This window comes from Sturnira hondurensis, unplaced genomic scaffold, assembly GCF_014824575.4.
Source record: "Sturnira hondurensis isolate 20B ecotype Veracruz unplaced genomic scaffold, ASM1482457v3 Scaffold0023357, whole genome shotgun sequence".
NCBI classification, from domain to species: domain Eukaryota; kingdom Metazoa; phylum Chordata; class Mammalia; order Chiroptera; family Phyllostomidae; genus Sturnira; species Sturnira hondurensis.
Window position 1 is genome coordinate 10,617,626 of NW_028095988.1, and position 21,983 is coordinate 10,639,608.

A 21,983-nucleotide genomic window follows, 5' to 3' on the forward strand; every position below is an offset into this window, starting at 1 on the left:
TGCTCTAGGTTAACACACCTTTGAAATGCCAGAAGTACCGGTAATCTTCTTTTCCAATCTTCTTTTCCAGACCAGTGGAAGGTGTAGCCACCCTTGAGGGAGCACATAATCTGGTTAACTATCCCGTACCTTGCTTTCTTCCACCTTCCTGTCGTCTTCCTTAACTTCTCTCATTAACTCCAAAGGTATAAAAGAAACTGCAAAATTGTCACTCCCCTGAGCATTTGAGATCTTGCTTTCCCAGATTGTTCTCAGCTTGGCTCAAATAGACATCTAAAAATTCCCTACAGGTCTAGATGTTTCTTACATCAACAACTTGAAGTGTTAATTTGTTAAACATAAATATTAAAAAATAGACTACAACTTTTCGATCCTGTTTGCTACCTCACTTTTTAAATATGAGACACCTCAAAAACAGAAGAAAGAAGGCTTCCCTCCAGCCTCTGCAAGGCCTTGATGTGTGCGGTGTCCCAAAAGGAAAAAAAGGGAGGAGGAATGGGGGAAGGTAGCTAGAGAGAACAGCACACACACATCAAAGAGTAGTAAGATGGCAGGAGAGGTATGGAGACCCAAGAACCCTGCCCTTTCAGCTGAAACTCCTGGAAGGCCAGATCACAGCTCCTCTGAAAGAGTTCTGCCCTTTTGTGCCCGTGGTCCCCTCTCTTGCCCTTCATGGCAGCAGCCGCGAGCCGGGGAGAGGGCCGGGGACAGGCCCAAACTGGCAGAGGAGCGTAAGAAGCAGCACGACTCGCGGGGCTGCAGCTCTGGGACCAGACGCTCAGGCTTTACGTTCTGTCGCCAGGGCCAGGATGCCTGTCCAGACCCAGACCCCCGCCTGTCCCTCGCAGGAAAGGCCGTTAACCCTGTCACCCCTGCAAAGGCAACGCCAAGGGAGACGAGAGGCTCTACGGAGGACACCAGAAGGGCGGAAGGAGTGCGCTCCCTCCCACGGGAAAGACAGATGCCGGGCTAATGGAAGGGAGGCGGAGGGAGGCGCGGCACCCGCGGGGGAGATCGGGGGCGTGGCAGGGAGAGGCAAGCCCCCGGGAGTGAGCGGACTAGACTACCCGGAGGGGCCCCGCGACGTCTGGAGAAAGAAAACACCCAGGAGAGGGGCGGGGAGGGGGCGTGCCGTTTGCCCCGAGGGTCCCGAGCTGAAACTCAACACCCGCCTTCGGAGGGAGCGTCCTCCTTTCTCCTCCTCCCGTCCCCTTCCCCTCCCTTTTCCCCTCCCTTCTTTCGCTCAATCCCCAGGACCGAGCCCCGCGCGCCGGAGCGGAGAGGGCCCGAGGGGAGGAGAAAGGAACTGCCCTGAGAGGGAGCCTGGAGCCCGGGAAGGGGAGGGAAGGGGAGCCGAGAGCCGGGGTGAGCCTAAAGGCCACGCGCAACCCCCAGAGCCTTCCCAGCCCTCTTAGTGTCCACCCCACCTCTAAGCCCCTGGTCCCTGCCCCTCCCTCGCCCTCTCTTTGCTCCTTTAGCTTTGTGGCCTTTTACTCAGCTCCCAGAGACACCGGGAGCTTCTCCGAGCTCTGGGGGGAGACGAAAGGACCTGTCCAGGGCGCGCGGGAGCGGGACGGCGAGCCGGCGCCGAGGGCAGGGAGCCGCGGGCCCAGCTGGCGCAGGCGGCCCTGCGCTCTGCTGCCGAGTGGCGGAGGAGGGCGAGTGGGCCCGGGTGAGCCTCTCTTTGGCTTTGGAAAGGCCCTTCCGTCCATCCGAGCCGTGCCGCGTGCCGCCGCGGCTCCCCGAGACCCCGGGCGTGCAGAGAGCGAGTGTGCGTGACTGCGAACGCCTCGCCGCCGGGGGTGCGCGTGCCTGGGCCGAAAACAGGCGCTCGGGCAACGCACCCTCCCGGCCACGCTCGTGCAGGCCTTTGGCGTCAGCCTGGCCTCCTTTCGCCAAGTTGGGCGAGTTTGAAGAGGGACCTAGGGCTAGGTTTTAGCTTTCCCGTTCTCCCCCGCAGCCCGGCTGCCACATTGCGCTGGAACCCTGACCGCAGCCCTAGGAGCCCTGCTCTCAGACCCCGGGTGTGGTTGAGTTGGTTCCTAAACTTGCTCGTCCAGCCCAACCGCCCTGGCGGCTTCTTCCAGCCCTCGGGGCTGTCGTGAGTGGCCTGGACAGTCATCGAGCGCCTCAGCTCCCTCCTCGCCTGCCTCGGCCGTGGAAGGGAGCCGGACCTTGCGGACCTGGGGTGCCTCCACGACCTAGGGTGGGCAGCGCCGGGGGCCTGGCCAACCCGGCGGCCCCTGGGAGACCGCGGGGACAGTACAGAGAGCGCACCCTTGGATGAGGTCCCGCAGCGACGCCCCAGCCCGCCCCGCTGCTCCTCCTCCTGCCAAGTCAAGTTGCCTCCTATTTGGGGATTTTTGTGGGTTTTCTTTCTCCTCCTCCAACCTCTGTGGAGGCCACGACTCAAGCGCCAAAGCCGGGAGCCGCCTCCATGGTGCTGGGCAGCCACTGCTGAAGTCAGCGAAACCCAGCCTGTCCTGAAGCAGGCCGCGCGGGAGGCCAAGGCCATGGCCATAGCCACGTCGGTGAGTCCACCCAGGATAAGAGGCTGCTGGGCAGAGACCTCCACAGCTGCCCTGCACTCCTGTCACTTTAATTTCTACCTTTTCTTTGTCTCTATCCTGGGTCCCCTTCCCAGCAGGCTGTGTCCCTCTCCTCTCACTTTTGTTTTCCATTTTCTCTCCTCTTCCCTAGCTCCTTCTGGGTCTGGGTTCCCCCCTTTCCCTTCCCTGTCCCCTTCCTCCGATTTCTTTCTAAAGGCTGTCCTAGATAGAGGGGAGGGGGCAAGTCTAGCCCTATCTGCTCATTTATTGGCGGGGACAGATGGCCACTGGTGGCTGGCAGGGCCTTGTGATTGGGAGGCAAGTAAAAGGTTGGGAGGGGGCTGAAAGAATGGAGGTGGCTGCAGGAAAACAGAAGAGGCAGGAGGGCCCAAGAAGGCCCTACTCTAGAGGAGGGATGAAGGAGAGGGAGATCCTGCAGGGAGAAAGAGAAAATAGGAGGGGGAGGTGATGTCAGCTAGCCTCTGGCCACTTGGGGGACAAAGGGAGGAGGCAGCTTGCATGATGGGACAGTGGGAGGAGGAGTCCCAGAGAGCATGTGGCCCACTGCCACCCGCATTAAGGCAGCCCCTCCCACACAAGTCAGTCTGGTCCCTGAGGAGGGGGTAGAGCAGGGGTGACCACACCCATCATCAATCAGTCTATCAGCAATTCTGGCCTGGGTTCCTGTAATTGCAAGGCCCGGAAGTTTGGCCCATTGGACAGAATTCAAACCTAACTCTGGGAGGAGCTCTCCATAGCCCCACCTCCACTTTCTGCCTTGCACTCCTTGTTTGAATTCCAAACAACTCTGTTCCCTTTCCACACCTCCCTCGGCCCTAGGATTCCCAATGAAAGCAAGGCTGCCACCTGTGTTCTTGCCCCCTCTGAATGGTTACTCTGAACCGGAGGCTGGAAAGACAAGTATAGCTTCTGATATCCTCCCATACCCCTGTAGGAAGAGTTTAATTTCCACTCCTCAGACCAAACTGCTCTTGGTTCCTCCATCTGCATGATGGCGAGAAAAACCATCATGGTGCTCAGGGTTGGGAGAGAGGAGGCCCTGAAAATAGGGGATGTCCTCTGACGTAAAGATGCTGACGTAAAGATGTCAGCAATGTAGTCCCAGGAGGTACATTTTTCTTTTTACCAAGAAGTGGGGTATTTATGCTAATCAAACTCACAGGATTCTCAAAACAGCTAATATTTATTGAGCATTTACTAGCCCTAAGCTTTGTCCTGGTTGTTCAGTGCATTATCTTGTCCAGTCTTCGCAATGTATCTGCAAGGATGGTACTCATCAGAAAATGGATAGTTGGACATGGAATTCTACAGAGGAAACTGAGGCTCAGAAAGGATTGTTTTGTATTTATTTATTTATTTATTCGTTCATTCATTCATTCCAGAGAGGAAGAGAAACCTTGATTGGTTGCCTCTCACACACCCTCAGCCAGGGACCTGGCCCCCAACCCAGGCACGTGCCCTGACCAGGAATCAAACTGGCAGGTCTTTTGCTTTGTGAATGATGCTAGACCAGCTGAGCCACACCAGTCCGGGCAAGCCTGAGAAAAGTTTTACAACCTGCCCCAAGTCACTCGGTTAGAAAAGGAGAGAGCCAGGACTCAAACCCAGTTCTGTCTGCCTCCGAACTACACTCTTAAAGCCTTGGTTAGAACTAAAATACCAATTCATAATTTATAATTAGAAAGAAAAGTGCCATGTTAACCAAGAATTCATAAAATTCTGGGTGTAGTCCCCCTGGGACTACATCATCTGGTTAGCATGTTTTCTTTCTATGGGACAATATCAATTAGAAGACACTATAGTCATAAAACGGTTTGATGAGTTTGGAATTGGGTGAGAGAAGTCATTCGAAATTGTCGAAATCGCCCTGCCACGGAGGGGTGGACAGCCACTCCCGCTGAGGGACACGCCAGCCAAGACAAACATGCCCTCCTGTCGGCTAAGCAAGGCCTCCTTTTCCCCACGGCCTGGTGACCAGATACAGCCTGCCAGAGATCTTTAGTTTGAGACTTTTTACCAAATTAGCCCAAACGGAGTACTTGCTCAGTGATGCCCTAGTACCTGTTCTCCACCATCACTGTGTAAGCCACCACTGCCTGGCTTCCAGTCACCTAGCAAACACAACTGAAGTGGAATATATTTCAGTACTGTCTATGGTTAGAGCTAGATTCCGCCAAGGAATCAGAGCCCAGCGAAGGGCGACTGGCAAAGGGAAATTGTGTATAATGAAGATTTTGTGTGTGTTTGAGTCACAGACTTTCTTGACTTAACCGCTGCTACTAATACTGGAAAAAAGTAGATCCTTAAGGTTGGTGATTATGTAGAGACGGGAGAGTGACTGAGAATACGGGCTCTGTAATCAAAGGGCCTAAGGTTCAAATCATGCCCCCCACTGTCCCAGCTGTATGCCGTAAGAAACGGTACTAACCTCTCCATTCTGGTTTCCTTTCCAAGTGGGCACAAGGATGGCTCTGCCCCCCTTAGGTTGCTGTGAGGATTAAATGAGAAGACGAGTGCAAAGACTTGCACAGTGTCTGGGTACCTAATTTGCCCTTGGTATCTGTGACTTACTCCCTAAGCCTATTGTTCTCCAAGGAAAAAGCTTAGATATCCCTACGAGACAGGACCGGAAACAGGCTGATGCACACGCACGTCTATACACTTTTCTCCATGGTAACCTCAATGTCTTCTGAGAGCCTTGTTTGCTCAGACTGAGAACAAAACAATTGCTTGGGTTTCTGTTTTCTTATTATGCCGAGAGAGGTACTGCTGGGGCTGGGTCTCTCCCAGTCCCTCTCACAGGGAGAGGTCTCTGCAGCTGCTTTGTCTACCCTTTTGTGCGTGGGGGATGCTGACCTGGCAACAAGGAAGGTAAAGGAGATTCTGTGGGAGAGCTTAACAGGACTTCCATATGTACATGGGACTTTGGAAGAAATTCATTTAACGTATGTTTATTGAGGACTGATTCCAGGTTGGGCTTTGTCTCGGAGGCTAGGAATACAGCATAGCAGTCCTTGTTCTCACAGCAAAAGGGCCAGCTGGGGAAGAGCCCTCTGGGTAAAAGAAACAGCAAGTACAAAGGTCCTGAGGTGGGAAAGAGCTTGTCTAGTTCAAGGAATAGGAAGGAAGAAGGAGAGTGCAGAGAGTGAAGTGGGAGACAAGGCCTAATCAGAAAGAGCTGAGACAGGAAGTCGGGTTTTTAGCTTGAGGGAAATGGGGAGCTCTAAAGTGTTTTGAGCAGGAGGTGGCATGACTGAATATGTGTGTGAAGACCCCTCTTCCCACTCCCACCTCACCCACCAGACCCTGCTGGCCCGGGCACTCTACGACAACACCGCTGAGTCCCCCCAGGAGCTGTCCTTCCGCCGAGGGGACGTCCTACGGGTACTGCAGAGGGAGGGTGCTGGTGGGCTGGACGGCTGGTGCCTCTGCTCCCTGCATGGCCAGCAGGGCATTGTGCCCGCCAACAGAGTGAAGCTCCTTCCTGATGGCCCGGCACCCAAGCCCAGCCTCTCCCAGGTGCCTGGCTCACCATATCCAGCCCCAGAGCACAGCAATGAGGACCAGGAGGTGAGAGCTGGAGCCCTCCCAACCCCCAGCCAGGAGAGCCCCTTCCCTTTCTGCCAGTGCCTGGGCAGGGAGAGCCCTAAGAACGCAGCTCTTCAGGGCTCTGCTGTAGAAAGCCTGTCTGCCAACCCTTTCTGGGTTCTACTTCCCCTTGGGACAGGGAGGGGGTTGGAAGGTGTCTACTCGTCAGAGGTCCACATTGTCTGATTCTCTGGTACTGTCTCCTGAACCCCACGTCTTGATCCCCCAGGTTTATGTGGTACCACCCCCAGCCCGGCCCTGTCTAACCTCAGGAGCTCCAGCTGGACCCTGCCTGCCCTCCCCTGACCCCATCTACAAGGTCCCCAGAGGCAGTGGGACCCAACTGGCTGCCCCTGGAGATGCCTTGGAGGTGAGGGTTAGAGGTCTCCGCACATGTTGCACAGGGAACAGAGAGCCCTGGATGGAACCCAGTGCCAAACCTGATAGTAACTAGCCACTCCTTCTCCAGGTCTACGACGTGCCCCCCTCTGCCCTCCGAGTTCCCTCCAGTGACCCGTATGACTCCCCTGCCTCCTTTTCCCACCCTCTGGCCCGAGTCACTTCAAAACCCCCTGGAGAGGATGAAGCTCCCTATGATGTGCCTCTGGCCCCAAAGCCACCATCAGAGCTGGACCCAGATTTGGAGTGGGAGGAGGGCCGAGAGCCAGGGCCCCCTCTCTATGCTGCCCCCTCCAACCTGAAACGGGCATCAGCCCTGCTCAATCTGTACGAAGCACCAGAGGAACTGCTGACAAACGGGGAAGGTGGGGGCACTGACGAGGGCATCTACGACGTGCCTCTGCTGGGGCCAGAGATACCCTCTTCTCCGGAGCCCCCGAGAGCCTCAGCTTCCAGTGACACAGACACCTTGGCCCTGCTTCTGGCCAGAAGCCCTCCACCCTCTCACAGGCCCCGCCTGCCCTCTGCCGAGAGCCTGTCCCGCCGCCCTCTGCCTGCCCTGCCTGTCCTTGAGGTCCCCAGTCCTTCCACAGCTTCCTCTCCTGCTCCAAGCAGAAAGGGCAGCATCCAGGACAGGCCTCTGCCTCCACCCCCACCCCGCCTGTCTGGCTATGGGGGCTGTAAGATCGAGGGGGATTCAGAGGGCCAGGAGGTGGAGGATGATTCGGCAGAACACCACAATGAGTATGAGGGCATCCGGATGGCCGAGGAATATGACTACGTCCACCTGAAGGTGAGCTCACCTCCAGCTCAACCTCCCTGAAGAACCACAGGAAGGAACAAGGAGGCCTGGGGCCTACGTGCAGAGCCCCCCTTCCTCCCTTCCCTCCCTTCCCTCCCTTCCCTCCCACCCCTCCACTGGCCCTGCATCCTCTGGTCTGGGACCCAGGACCTGTCCATATCATTTGTACCAGTGCCACGTTCCTCCCCCTAAACCCAGGCTGGGGTCCCTGAACCCTCTGACTTGCCACCAGAGCTCTCCCAGACCTGGAGTCCAGCGACTGCAATGTCTAATGGCAGGAGGGACCTCCTGCGGAAGGAATGGGAAGTGGAGAGGGCCAGGTAGACTAAGGAAGCCACCCGGCCCCGTTGCCCCACCCCTGCACTGAGGCCCTGACCCCTTCCTGCAGGGTGTGGATAAAGCTCAAGGATCTAGGCCCCTGGAGAAGACCTTCCCTGGGGATCCTGAATTGTTGGAGAAGGGCCCACCAGAGCAGCAGGTAATCCTGTGGGGACGATGCTACAGAAGGGGGACTGGGAAAGGAGGAGCAGGAACACAGGAGTATTCTTAACTATCAAGGGAACTGGATGAGGACTGGGTAAAAGTTCAGTGAAACAGCAGTTGGAATAGACGGGAGTTAAAATTCAATAGGAAAGAGCTGGAACTTAGAAAATGATTTCAGCCCGAGCTGGTGTGGCTCAGTGGATTGAGTGCCGGCCTGTGAACCAAAGAGTCGCCAGTTTGATTCCCAGTCAGGGCACTTGGGTTGCAGGCCAAGTCCCCAGTAGGGGGCGTGTGAGAGGCAACCACACATTGATGTTTCCCTCTCCCCTTCCCCTCTCTCTTGAAATAAATAAAATCTTTATTAAAAAAATGAAAAGGATATCAAGAATTTAGAAAGAGGGGAAAGAATGTATTGGAGAGGAATCAGAAAACCAAGCAGTCAGGAGCAGAAAGTTTCTGGGCTGTGGGTCAGAGCTGGTCCAGGTGATTTCTGAGGCTCCTTCCAACTAAATTCCTGGGCGCCTAAGAGACCTGGCTCCTAATCCCAGCTCTACCATTAAGAAGCCAGGGGCTCTGAAGTGGCCAGTAAGTCTCTCTGGGCCTCAGGAAAGCAAAGTGGTCTCCTTGACTCTGTCTAAAATGGTCTTAATTACAATAGCTCCCATTTATCAGGTATTTACCAAGTGCCAGACCTTGTTCTAAGACCTCACACACCAACATTAACATAGCCATAACAAGTATTCATACAGGACATAGTATGCGATGCTCTGTTTTGAGCCTTTTCTGTATATTGTATCACTTCATCTTCTCTGTGGCCTTAGGGGGCAGATACTCGGGCTGGCACTATCGAATACGGTAGCCACTAGCCACATATGGCTACCAATTACTCAAAATGTGACTAGTCTGACTTGAAAAGTGCTGTGATATAAAATGCACCCCAGATTTTGCAGACTAGCGTTTTTTATAGTTGGAGTTTAAGAACATACCAGTTTCTTTTCCTAGTGTGGTAGTTACTATAAAATTTAAAATCACATTTAGTTTGGAAAGTGCAGCACTAGACTCCCCAGTTTAGAGATAAGGAAACAAAAAAGTTCAGAGACTTGTTTGAGGTTGTTTGTGCTTTCCCTCGATGCCAGATTTACCCGGCATCGATGGAAAGCCCTTCCCTGCTGCTCACTATGAGCATCCAAATTTTCTGATGGTAGAGGTCAGAGCTAAAGGGATTGCCCCAGAAAGGAAGGACTGAGGGACACAGGGAGGGGAGGAGAAAGGACGTGAGAGCCCTCCCACTGACCACTCCTCTTGCCTTTAGGAGGTCCTGCCGGCAGGGGAGCCGCAGGTCCTGCCCGCCGGAGACCTACAGCTCCTGCACTTCTACGCAGGCCAGTGCCAGAGCTACTACTCAGCACTGCAGGCGGCTGTGGCAGCCCTGATGTCCAGCACCAGGGCCAATCAGCCCCCACGCCTCTTCGTGCCCCATGGCAAGCGGCTGGTGGTGGCTGCTCACCGCCTGGTGTTCGTTGGGGACACCCTGGGCCGGCTGGCAGCCTCTGCCCCTCTCCGAGCACAGGTTGGGGCTGCAGGTACAGCACTGGACCAGGAATTGCGGGCTACTGTGCTCGCTGTCAAGGGGGCCGCCCTGGGCTACCCATCTGGTTCCGCAGCCCAAAAGATGGCGCAGTGTGTGACACAGCTGGCAGGCAAGGCCCTGCAGTTCACCTCCCTGCTCGCCAGCCTGGCCCCCTGAGGCTCCCCTGGCCCTGCTGTGACCCTCCCCTGTCTGCCAGAGCCCCACTCCGCTCAGGTCTTTGAGCGGTTGGAGGGCTCTGTTTCAGGGACTAGGAGAGGTGGCGGTACACTTCCCCATTCCTGCCCCTTCCTGTCATCTCAGTCTCTCACAGAGGCGTCTCTTCCCCCATCCCACAGCTTTTTGTATGAGCCATTTTGTATAAATTATTTTTATTTAATATTATTCCCTGCTTTGTCAGGAGCAGGTGCTAGGCCCTCTGGGGCAAGGAGGAACTGGACTTTTCCTCCTCTCAGCCTGGGGCAGGGGTACTTGGTCACTGCACTGCCACCCACCTCTGGAAGTTGGCCCTACAGAGAATCAGGTGGATGAGAGTGGGCCGCCCTATCCTGGCTGTAGAACATCAGTGCCTCTCTGTTAGGTGAGGGTGAGGGCAGGATGTGGAGTGCCCGGAATGTGAACCTTGGGAGAAGCCAGAGGGCTCTTCCCCACAGGAAACTGGTGAGCGCTGGGCCTCGGGCACTGGGCATGCACCTCAATAAACCCTACTTTCTAGTTCCCTGACTGCTTCTTGGGAGCTGGGGGACTGAGGGGTGGAGGAGGGCAGGTCTGTGCCCCTGAGCCAAACCTAGGGGGTACACTGGACAGGAAGCCTTTAGGGGTTCAGGGGACATGAACAACATTCAGCAGGTTCTCAGTTCCTATGATGTGCCATAGTTCTGAAGGTACATGGTGGGTGTGGAATGGACATAAGCTAATCAGTTCAAATCGTAGATTGAATGTGACCTCAGATCAGGTGCGGCAACCCACTGAATTTAAGCATATTAGTCAGTAGAGGAAAAGAAACTAACCAGGATTCCCCCAGTGACAGGAAAGAGCCCAAAGCCAAATCTCTGCCCCGTGGTGAGGCGCAGAAGACGTGATGAACAAAAGACCCACCTGCCAGTGTCCCTTGTGGGAGGCCCGAGTCCTGATTGAGCCTCTATGCCAAAAATAAGTAAAAAAAAAATCTCCCACAGATTTGACAGTTGCTGGCAATGGAAATAAACAGGGTAATGTGAAGGACCAACAAGATGGGGGAAAGGCCACTGAGGGAGACTTTAGACCGGTTGGTTGGGAGGTGGCATCTGAGCTAAGACCCCCCAAGGATGAGAGGGCCCAGAGGAGTGACAACCAGCATTCCAGAAAGACTGATGGTTGATCAGGGGCTTCTCCAGACCTTGTCAAATGATGCTGTTAGAGAACTGCCCACGTGGAGCGGCTGGCCACATGAGCCTCTGAAAGGGCTGTGCTGATGGTCCCCCTCACTCTCAGCCTTGTGCCACTGGGTAGCTCTGGTCGGCTGGAGAGTGCTGCTGACCAGCCTGGGTGCCCTCCCCCTTAGGTTAGCCCAAGAGGGTCTAGCCCCTTAACCTCACTATCTATCCCAGGCTTTCTGCTGACCGCCATTCTGGACAAACCACCTTTTAGAGAAGCTGAGGGCTGGTGAATGCACTATGTTGGAAGTCCATGGGGCTTGGGGCTTCGGCGAAACTGGGGAGCCATAGCACAGGTGAAGGGTCTCTCCAGCCATTTGCCACAAGCGAAGTCCAAGCCACAGCTTCACTGCTTCAGTCCTGTCTGCCTGGGACGATGCCCTGGCACAGAGACTGGATCGGAAGCACCCCAAACAAACCAGTCACACCCTAGTGTCTTGGCGTCCCCTATGCATTTGCCTCCTTCATTATGGGTTCCTTTCTCATTTCCCTCTCAACACTCATTTCCAGATTCTGGGGCCAAATTTACACCTATGTGTTGAAGACATGATAGAGGCCACCCTCCATCATCCAGACAGCGTTTTAAGAGATCAGCCCAGAATAAGAAGTTTCAGTGCAAGTCCCAGAAACACCAGGGTCCTCTGTGTCTGTGGTAGATCCTGTCAGTCCATCTGAGTCCTGGTTTCAGCTTTGACATGAGGTTTTAATGGGCTCACGGGGGTTTTGTGAGGCCCTAGGAAGATAACACGGATGAGCAGCCCAACACCACATAAAGTGAAGGGGTAGTTCCAGGGCAGACACAAAAACACAGACAAATCCTCAAATTCGGTGCTGTTGGCAGTGACAGCACTGAAGTAAACCCTGAAAAGGTCCTGACATGAGTTGGGGGAGGGGAAATGGCGGAGGCTGCTACGTGCACTAGAAGAGGTTCCCACACATGGAAAATTTGTGAACAGAGGAGATAAATTGGAAGTGCAGTTCAGTGCAGAGAAGAGGGAATGGATTTCCCGACAGACTGACAGGATACACCTTTGCAGCCCTTGCCTGAGGTTAGAGAATAAAGTACCTGTTAGGTATCAAATCTAGGCAAGTGCATCTCTAATGGGGATCTGGCTAAAAGGCTTGTGATTCTGCCTTTGTAACCAGCTCCCAGGTGATGTGGGTGCTGCTGGTCTGTAAATCATGCTGAGAAGCAATTCCAGGAGTTAGGGAAGGCTTCTCTGAGGCAAATATGCTTGAGCTGACAGCTGAAGAGTGAGAACTTGACTCCAGGGGGAGAAGCCTTCTAGCATAAAGACAAGCTTGTGCAAGGGCCCTGTGGCATTGATAAAAAACTAAAGAAGTCCAGTGTGGCTGCAATCAATGTTTGAGAAGTGAGATGGAGCTGCAGAGAGCATGGGGCCAAGCATGCAGGACCATGTCCAAAATATTATCTATCTCCATGGTGAGGAGAAGCCACTGAAGGTTGTGAAGCAGGAAAGGGACACGAACAGATCGGCATTTTGAAGGTCACTCCATCTGTACGATATATAACAGGTGGGGAAAGTAGATTGAAAACAAATGGACACAGAGCAGCAGCTAGGAATTAGGAAGCTAAAGCAGTCTGTGCGACGAGCTTGATTAATGGTTCTAAGAGACGGGGAGAAGGGAAACACCAGACAATTATGTAGGAAGTAAAATGGATGGGACATTGTAAAGGACTGGATGTGGGGGTAAGGAAGAGGGCACCGTAAGGGCTATCTCCAAAAGAACTGGCCGCTATTGGATGATGAGGGTGCCACGCACTGAGGATACACACGAAGACAACCAGGTTAGGGGGGGAAGAGCATGAGTTTGGGCTTGGGCATGCCAAGTTTGAGGACCCTATGGGTCATCCAAGGTAAGAGGTCAAAGAAGTGGCTTTAAAGGTCTGGGGCTCAGAAGATGGGCGGAAGTTAAACCCTCAACAGTGACCGAATAAACAAATTTCCCCCTCAGGTCCCTGACACACACCACCCCTACTCCTTAGGTGCATAGAAACTCCCTGGTTTTGGTTCTTGAGGAAGATGCATCTGAGAGATCTTGCTCCCCTATCCTCTTGATTTGGCCAAATCAAATAGACAAACCTCTGTCCCCGAGCCCCCAGATCTCAGTGTTTGGCTTAGTAGCACATTAGGCACACAAACCTGACTTTGGGGAGGTGGTTCAGTAACAGGAGCTGGAAATGTAAATCTGGGGACCAGGTTTGTGTTGGTTTGTATTGTTTATACCGCAGGTGAAGTCGTGGGGTGTGGGTGAGATCCCCAGGTGCAGAAAGCAGTGTGAGAGAAGAGGAAGCCTTAGGACTAAGCCTCTGAGTATCAGACACTGAGCGATGATGAGGAAGAGGAGGGTGAACCTGCAGTGGAGATAAGAGAAGCAAGAGGGAAAACAAAACAAAACAAAACAGGGGAGTGTGATTCTTAGCAGACAAAGAAGAAAGTATTTAGAGGGAGGGATTTGGTCAACAGTGCCAAATATTGTTGAGAACCGGTAACTCAAGCAGAGAGAACCCCGGAGAAGTGTTTTCACCCAGTAGAGCAGCCAGGGCTGAGTGGCGTGCCCAGCCCCGCGCTCCACGAACCCTCACTGCCAGTACACTCGTCTGTGTCCCAGGAAGCTACTAAGCTACTCCAAGTTGTCTTGTCCATTCGGTTATCCCCCAAGCCTAGCACAAGGCCAACCACAGAACAGAAGCTTCATAAATTTTACCGATGAATGAATGAGTGGATGGATGGACGGGTGGATGGTCGATGAGGAAGAATTGGAAGCAAAAAAGGAATCTCTGGCATCTGCCTGGGTTAGCTACTATCCTTCAGCTTTTTTTTTTTCCTGTTTACCGCAATGGCCCGCAGACCCAGGGAACAGAGACAGAGAGCCCCATCCCCTCCCTCTTCTGAGCCCGGGCCCCCCTTCCTGTCTCTGATGAAGAGTCTGGACCTGCTGACGTGAGAAGGGGAGGAGAGTCTGGAGGAAGGGGAGGGGAAATCGGCGCAAGATCGCAGAGGCTAAGGAGGCGCCCGCAGCTCCAGAGCTGCAGAACGGGGTCTCTCTGGCGTCTGTGTCCGGCATCCAGCGCACCACTAGGCCAGAGGAGGACAGCGCATCCTTTCGGTGAGGCCCGGCAGGGCCCCTGCAATCTGCAAGCTGGCTCCCCGGGTGGCCACCGGGACCCCCGAGCCCAATGGCGGGGGCGGCAGCAGTATCGACAGCACTGTAGAGATCACCCCCAGCCCCAACGGAGTAAGTGTCCACGCCCTGAGGACTACGCCATCACCTCCCTGCACCCACGACAAACGCCTGGCGTTTTACTCCGCTCCTCCTCAGCCCTTAAATGTCTTGCTCGTGCGCGCGCGCCTTCCTCCCTTGCTTTGCGCTTTTCTACGATTCACCCTTCTTCTGCCTCTCCCCGCCCCTCCCCCACCCCCAGCAGGTCGGGACCCTCGGCGATGTGGTGCCCACCGAGCAGCTGCAGGGTGAGCGGGAGCGCGAGCGAGATGGGGAGGGCGATGCGGGAGGCGACAGGCTGGGCAGCAATCTGTCGCTGGGCGTTCCTCCCGGCCCCCTCAGCTTCGAGGCGCTGCTCGCCCAGGTAGGGGCGCTGGGCGGGGGGCAGCAGCTACAGCTCGGCCTCTGCTGCCTGCCCGTGCTCTTTGTGGCTCTGGGCCTGGCCTCGGACCCCATCTTCACGCTGGCGCCCCCACTGCATTGCCACTACGGAGACTTTGCCCCCAACACCTCTGGCTGGGAGAAGCCCCCCAACGTCAGCAGTGTTGGCGTCGCCAGTGCGGCACTTGCCGCCAGCGCCGCCAGCGCCGCCAGCCACGTCGCCACCAGTACTGACCCCTCGTGCAGCGGCTTTGCCCCGCCGGACTTCAACCACTGTCTCAAGGATTGGGACTATAACGGCCTGCCGGTGCTCACCACCAACGCCATTGGCCAGGTGAGGCGCCTCGATTGGCCGCGGGTCTGAGGGCAGGCGGGTTGAGGGCCACCAGCGCAGGGCCTCACACCCACTCCATCCCTCTCACATTCCCAGTGGGATCTGGTGTGTGACCTGGGCTGGCAGGTGATCCTGGAGCAGATCCTCTTCATCTTGGGCTTTGCCTCTGGCTACTTGTTCCTGGGCTACCCTGCGGACAGGTGAGGGCTAACAGGGACAGGCCAGGCAGAGATAAGAGGGTGCTAGGAGGCTAGCCCAGGCCGCTGGTGTTAGCAAGAGGCTGGACAGGAGGCGTTGGACTCAGCCGCCTTCTCCGGATTTCTTGTGTTGAATGATATGCAGCCCCACCCCTGTCCCAACTGCACTCCCATCGAGAAATACTCCTTCCACACCTCTGTTGCACAGGGAATGCCTCACCCCCCCACTCCCCACACCCACTGATCAACCACATCATCTCCAAAGACAATAGCCCCATCCCCAGGGACCAAAACCCTATCTCTGCACATCCGAAGTCCTAGCTCTTCCTCTGTGTTTCCACCACCACTAACCACCGCCTACCCCATCTTCGTAAATTATAGGCTCATCCCCACTAGCAGCCCCGTCCAAGTGGACTGTCAGCTCCATCTCAATGGCCTCCGTTCTAAAGATCATTGTGTTAGTTCCTAACTATCGGCATGAACCAGTCAACCAATAGTTCATCTCTACAAACAAATGATTCCACCCTCATAGGCCAATAGTCCAACCCCCATGGATCAATGACCACAATAGCACTCCTCCCCAGAAATGGGAAGTCCCATCCTCATAGGTCTTCAGTGCTCGCAGATCCTGTCAGACTAAAGGCCTCATTTCTGTGAATCAGTGGCCTCATCTCAAGATCAGCTCATCCCCACCAACCGACAGCTCACCCCAGGGATCAAAACTTCCACCTCCTCTGACTCTGGACACATCACCACTGACCAAGTGCTCCACCTCCATTGACCGTCCCCATGGATTCTTAGACTTATCTCCACTGATCTACAGTCCTATTCAAATGGAGTAATAGCCCAACTCCCATGGATCAAAGGCAACCCAACATTCAATAGTCCAGTTCCTTAAAAGGAGTACCTAATCTCACTGCCCAGCAGTCACACATCCTTGTGGGCGAATTATCCTAAACCCATAGGTCAATAGCCCATCCCCCCGCATTCGTGGTCTCTTTCTCATAGACCAGTAGTGTCATTCCAATGGAATCACGGCTTCATCCCCTAAGACCAATAATTCAGTCTCCTAAATTCAGTAGCCTTAGTCCCATTAACCAATAAGCTTATCCCCATGGAAATAAGATCCCAATCTACTGTGTCAGTAGCTTTTCTCTCAGGGATTAGGCCTCTTTCCTAATGACCAGTGATCCCAAGCTTCATCCCCGAAGGTCACAGCCTGGTGGCCAAGGATCAGAAAACCTGTTCATCATCACTGACCAATAGTCTAATTTCCCCTGGCCTGTGACCACCCCCCCTTACTTATTATCCCAATGGATTAATAGATTCATCCCTACTGACCAGTTGGCCAACCCACATGAACTAAGATCCTCATCCCATGAGTCAATGGCTCTGTCCCCGAAGGTAAAATGTCCGATCTTCAAGATTAGGGGTTATCCTCACTGATCCATAGTCCTACCCCATGGATTAATTCCCATGGATCAGTGGCTCCATCTTCTAGCCAATGGTCCCATCCCCACTGACCATCCCTGTGGACTAGTAGACCCATGCCCCAACCCCATGGGACAATGGCCTCATCCCCCCGAATCAATTACTCAGTCCCCTAAGATCAATAGCTCCATCTCCAATGACCAATATATTTCTGTGCACAAGTGACCAACGATCAGTAGCTACAACCCCATATATCAATGACCCCATCTTCGCTGACCAGTCTGAGTGAGATAAGCTCCATCCCAACTGACCTGTGTCACCAAGGATCAATGGTTCCAAGTCCCCTAAGCAATATCCCATGCCCTCTGATAGTTGGTCTCGTTTCCATGGGGAAATGCTGTCAGCACTGGTGTTACCACTGGCTGGTAACACCATTCGCCACTGTTACCAGCCTGTGGGAGGAGGAGGGAACCTATCGGAATTCTACCTGTGTTTCCTGCTGGCCAGCGGCACAGCGGCCCTGGCCTGTGTCTTCCTGGGTGTCACCGTGGACCATCCACAAGAGGCTGGTCCCATCCTTGAAGAACCATAGCCATACACTAGTGCCCAGTTGCCAGACATCACTTAATGCACGGTCCCAATCCCTTCCATCTCCTCTAGCCTCAGTCCAACTCTTGTTCCCTAGGCCTCATCCTCATACCTCTAGCTGTGAATTGGGGAGCTAGGCCCCACCCAGCAGTGACTCTCTCAGGAAGTCTGGGTGACTAGAGGCCCTCCACACTTTCCAGGTTTGGCCGTCGTGGGATCGTGTTGCTGACCTTGGGGCTGGTGGGCCCCTGCGGAGTGGGAGGGGCTGCTGCAGGCTCCTCCACAGGTGTCATGGCTCTTCGATTCCTCCTGGGCTTTCTGCTTGCTGGTGTTGACCTTGGTGTCTACCTGATGCGTAAGTGGCACTCCCCGAAAAATCCTTCCTTTGGGGCTCATCCCTGTCTGTCTGCATCCTAGGCCATTCCCACTGTCCGCTAGGGTCCTCTCAGTCCCTCTTCAGCTCCAAATTTCAGCTGTCCAGAATCTCAGCTGTCTTTCTGCCTGGGCCTTTGAAGGATCTGGGGCCTTACTTCTTTCCACACCCCCTCACTATCTCTATCTATCTCTAAGGACTTCCTTGCCCTAGACTTACTGCTGTCAGGGAAGAGAGTTTTATTTAAAAAACAAAAACTGACTAGCTGTGTGACCTCGAACAAGTGTTGATATGAAGGTCCAATAAGGTCTGATGTGAAAGGGCCTGTAAGTGGAAATGTTGAACACCCACCAGGAACTCTGACCCTTGAGCCCTCCTCCTCCCAGGTTTGAGCAGGAGAGGAGAGAGGACTGAACAATCTCTCCACTCTTTGCCATTCAGAGGTTATTCTGTGGGAGTTGACAGCTGCAGCCTCCACTCAGGGTCTGACCTCACTCTCTCTTCTCCTCCCTCCCTCTCTCCTCTTCTCTCCCATACCTCCTTCTTCCCTGACCTCTCCTCCCTGTTCCTGCTGCATCTCTAGGCCTGGAGCTGTGCGACCCAACTCAGAGGCTTCGGGTGGCCCTGGCAGGGGAGTTGGTGGGGGTGGGGGGGCACTTCCTGTTCCTGGGCCTGGCCCTTGTCTCTAAGGACTGGCGATTTCTGCAGCGAATGATCACCGCTCCCTGCATCCTCTTCCTGTTTTATGGGTCAGTATCACCCTTTACCTGGCCATACTCATCTCTTCCTCTAGTCCTTAGCTCTAGCCCAGAGAACCCCCTCTTCCACTGCCCCTCATCCAGTCCTGCCCTAGCCCCAGCCACTCGGAGGGGGCAGGTTCCCATCCCTGTGTCAGGAGTTGGGAGGCTTCACCATGTACCCTGCAACCCTGCCCTCAGCTGGCCTGGTCTGTTTCTGGAGTCTGCACGGTGGCTGATAGTGAAGCGACAGATTGAGGAGGCCCAGTCAGTGCTGAGAATCCTGGCTGAGAGGAACCGTCCCCATGGGCAGATGCTGGGAGAGGAGGCCCAGGAGGCCCTGCAGGGTAAGAGACAGGGGTCCTTACAGATGATCTCTCATGTGCACACGTAATGGTGCCCTCTTCATGGCTATAGCTGAGCCACCTTCTCCCAGGGTCCCCACCACTCTTGTGGGAGGACTCTGGGATCTCTGCTGCTCCTTCTAACAGACAGTTCCTCCCTCTCTCTCTTTTGCCCCGAAGACCTGGAGAACACCTGCCCTCTCCCTGCAACATCCTCCTTTTCCCTCACATCCCTCCTCAACTACCGCAACATCTGGAAAAATCTTCTTATCTTGGGCTTCACCAAGTGAGCCTGGGTGTCTGAGCCCAGGGCCAGGCCAGTAGCTGGGATGGGGGCTGGCTGGGTGGGGAAGGCCTGTGGACCCACACAGAGGGCGGCTACGGCTGTGGAAGGCTACAGGTGAGGATGCAGGCACCCTTCTTTGCTTTTCCACCCCTTCTCACAGCTTTATTGCCCACGCCATTCGCCACTGTTACCAGCCTGTGGGAGGAGGAGGGAGCCCATCGGAATTCTACCTGTGTTCCCTGCTGGCCAGCGGCACAGCAGCCCTGGCCTGTGTCTTCCTGGGGGTCACCGTGGACCGATTTGGCCGCCGGGGCATCCTGCTTCTCTCGATGACCCTCACTGGCATCGCGTCCCTGGTCCTGCTGGGCCTGTGGGATTGTGAGCATCCTCCCTTCCCCACAATGTGGCCTCAACAAAGGAACCCTGGCAGAGGTGCCTCAGACAGGTTCAGGCACTGCTTCCGGCACAAGCCTCCTAAGACAAGACCAGCCCCTGCCCGGATCTCCACAGTCCTTCCCCTGGCCACACACCCTGTCTGTTCTACCAATCAACTGGAGAATGCCCAGAGCCCACCTAGCTAGAGCCATAGGATCAGAGAGCAAGGGGGCTCTGAACCAAGGGCTTAGCCAAACATGATCTCCAGCCTCCATTCACACCTCCCTCTTGGTCCTCTAGATCTGAATGAGCCCGCCATCACCACCTTCTCTGTCCTTGGTCTCTTCTCGTCCCAAGCTGCTGGCCTCCTCAGTACCCTCCTTGCTGCTGAAATCATCCCTACCACTGTCCGGTGAGAGCAAGGGGTGCTCCCAGAGGCAGGGCCAGGCCTCCCAGTCTCCCACCAAGGACAGGGCCTGAGGGATGAAGGTGGGAATGCTGCTGGAGAAGGGTTGGGGTGAGGGTCACAGCTGGAGGCTGAGTGCCAACTCCATCTCTCCCAGGGGCCGAGGTCTGGGCCTGATCATGGCACTGGGGGCACTTGGAGGACTGAGTGGCCCGGCCCAGCGCCTCCACATGGGCCATGGAGCCTTCCTGCAGCATGTAGTGCTGGCGGCCTGTGCTCTCCTCTGCATCCTCAGTATCATGCTTCTGCCAGAAACCAAGCGCAAGCTCCTGCCTGAGGTGCTCCGGGATGGGGAGCTGTGCCGCCGACCTTCTCTGCTGAGGCAGCCGCCCCCTAACCGCTGTGACCATGTCCCGCTGCTTGCCACCCCCAACCCTGCCCTCTGAGTGGCCTCTGAGCACCCTGACAGGAGGCTGGCCCATACAGAAAGGTGACATAAGGCCCTGGCAAGGAGATTGGGAGGACTGAGTGAGGAAGGCAGGCTGCCCAGAAGGCTCAGAGGCAGCTCACGCCAGCCAACAAGGAGAGCCCAGAGGGCTGTCCTTACCCTATCTCTTCCCTGCTGCTTTGTGCTGACTTCCTAAGCAAGAGTCAGGGGACAGGGAGAGAGCTCCACAGTGTAAGCACTAGGTCTGGGCTTCATCCTGTGCCCAAAGACATCCTCCCAGACCTCATTCTTTCTTGCTCTATCATTCTGTTTCAATAAAGACATTTTGAATAAATGAGCATACCTTAGCCTGGACTTCCCTCCCTTCTGTTGTCCTTCTAATGACCTCTTGAGGGGGGAAGGTTTCTCAGTGGAACTGAAACTGATAACAATCTCCCTCCCCTCCCTGTGCCCCGCCCCTTGCCTCATCCCCTCACAGCGCCCCCCAACCCTGAATTAACTCCCAGACAACTACCTCCGTCACTGATTGCTTGCCGTGCTTCTAGGACTGGGCTAAGCACTTTACAAACTTCATTTAATCACTTGATCCTTACAACACTGCAAGGTAGGTGTTTGGATCGATTTAAGTTTTTTCTGTTGTCGTTGCAAGCAATGAAAACTGACTCTAATAAACTTAAACAAAAGGGAAAATAGAGGGATGCGGTGGGGAGCTAAGAGGAGGTTAGGAGAAGCAGAACTGGTCAAAAAAAGTTCACAAACCAGAGGGAATAGGAACCAGTAATATTTTTTCAGGGCTTCACCTGGTGAACTCCAGTGAGATGCAGTTTTTGGGTCTCCCCACTGAAGATTTGTTTCCAGAGAGCAAGTGACTGGCTGGCTTGAGTAACATACCACTCCCCTCCACCATATCACTGACAGCTGGGCAGTGGGAAAGCAACACCTGAGTGCTATGAGCAGCAATAGGACTGGATGTTGTACAGGTAAAAACAATGGGTGCCCACTGCAGCGTTCTGCTTTCGCAGAGGAGAAAACGGATGCTCTGAGAGACTGAGTAACTTGCCCAAGGCCACAAAGCTAGCGAGGGAGAGCTGAGATACGATTAGATCTACGACTGGAGCTCTTCACTGACGCACCCTGTGGCCACCTTCCCAGCTGCATCCAAGCTTTGGGTGCTATCATTGGAAGTGAGGGGTGAGTCTCTAGGCGCTCAGTGGTAGAAGTAAAAGACTAGAATTTCTGCCTCTAGGTCAGACCAGTCCTGGCCTGGCTTTACCACTTTGGGCAAATCTCTTAACCTCCAGCTTCCTTCAAGGGTTGCTATGAGGATTAAATGAGACAATTCAAGTGCCTCTTAAATTAATCCACTAGCTGGTAACCTCCTTGAGGGCAGGAACTTTGTCTTACTCAACTTTTTTTTTTTTTTAAGAGAGAGATGGGAAAGGAGGGAGGAGAGGGAGAAAAACATCCATGTGCAAGAAAAACATCCATTGGCTGCTTTCCATATGTGCCCCAACGGGGGGACCGAACCTGCCACTCAGCCATGTGCCCTGGCCAGGAATCAAACCAACGACTTTCACGTTTGTCAGACGATGCCCAAGACTGAGCCACACTGGACTGGGCTTACTCAGCTTTGAAACTCTAAAGTCTGACTCATGATAGATGTTCAAAAGTTAATATGTGTTCATTCTTTTAGCAAACAGTGCCTGTTTTAAAGATCAGTACCATTCTGGGTATTTAGGGCATACACCATCCTTCAAAGAACCTCAAGTCCATCTAATACTAAAAATATTAAAGATGAGGAAGAGGCCAGTGTTTTGGAGCACCCAAAGGCTGCATCCCAAAGGAGGTGAGACTTCACTTAGAGGCATGAAGCCCTCGGGCAAGAGCCAAGAAGACGGGTACAGGACTCTCAACTCAAAGGATAAAGGGAGCTCTGGCTCATGTGGCTCAGTGGATTGATCGCTGGCCTGTGATCCCAAGGGTTGCCGGTTC

At 54.4% G+C, this 21,983-nt stretch overlaps 2 protein-coding genes across 5 annotated transcripts; both read left to right on the forward strand.

Annotated features, from left to right (window-relative positions):
• Positions 1 to 1,087: 1,087 nt before the first annotated feature.
• Positions 1,088 to 10,146, forward strand: EFS (embryonal Fyn-associated substrate). 3 transcript variants are annotated; one of them, XM_037037504.1, is made up of 6 exons: positions 1,088 to 2,531; positions 5,874 to 6,140; positions 6,388 to 6,528; positions 6,628 to 7,350; positions 7,748 to 7,837; positions 9,155 to 10,146. In XM_037037504.1, exons 1-6 carry the CDS (start codon positions 2,514 to 2,516, stop codon positions 9,587 to 9,589), a joined length of 1,674 nt encoding a protein of 557 aa, XP_036893399.1. In that variant the 5' UTR covers positions 1,088 to 2,513; the 3' UTR covers positions 9,590 to 10,146. The 3 variants fall into 3 exon arrangements, with proteins under 3 accessions (XP_036893399.1, XP_036893400.1, XP_036893398.1); XM_037037505.1 differs by lacking the exons at positions 1,088 to 2,531; positions 9,155 to 10,146 and adding exons at positions 4,479 to 5,441; positions 8,515 to 8,949; XM_037037503.1 differs by lacking the exon at positions 1,088 to 2,531 and adding an exon at positions 4,480 to 5,441.
• A 4,322-nt stretch (positions 10,147 to 14,468) lies between these two features.
• SLC22A17 (solute carrier family 22 member 17) lies at positions 14,469 to 20,345 on the forward strand. Of its 2 annotated transcripts, XM_037037551.1 has the most exons (8): positions 14,469 to 14,806; positions 17,223 to 17,377; positions 17,979 to 18,144; positions 18,334 to 18,479; positions 18,657 to 18,762; positions 18,923 to 19,140; positions 19,438 to 19,549; positions 19,701 to 20,345. In XM_037037551.1, exons 2-8 carry the CDS (start codon positions 17,314 to 17,316, stop codon positions 19,987 to 19,989), a joined length of 1,101 nt encoding a protein of 366 aa, XP_036893446.1. In that variant the 5' UTR covers positions 14,469 to 14,806; positions 17,223 to 17,313; the 3' UTR covers positions 19,990 to 20,345. The 2 variants fall into 2 exon arrangements, with proteins under 2 accessions (XP_036893446.1, XP_036893447.1); XM_037037552.1 differs by lacking the exon at positions 14,469 to 14,806 and having other exon boundaries at positions 17,290 to 17,377; positions 18,104 to 18,144.
• Positions 20,346 to 21,983: the final 1,638 nt, after the last annotated feature.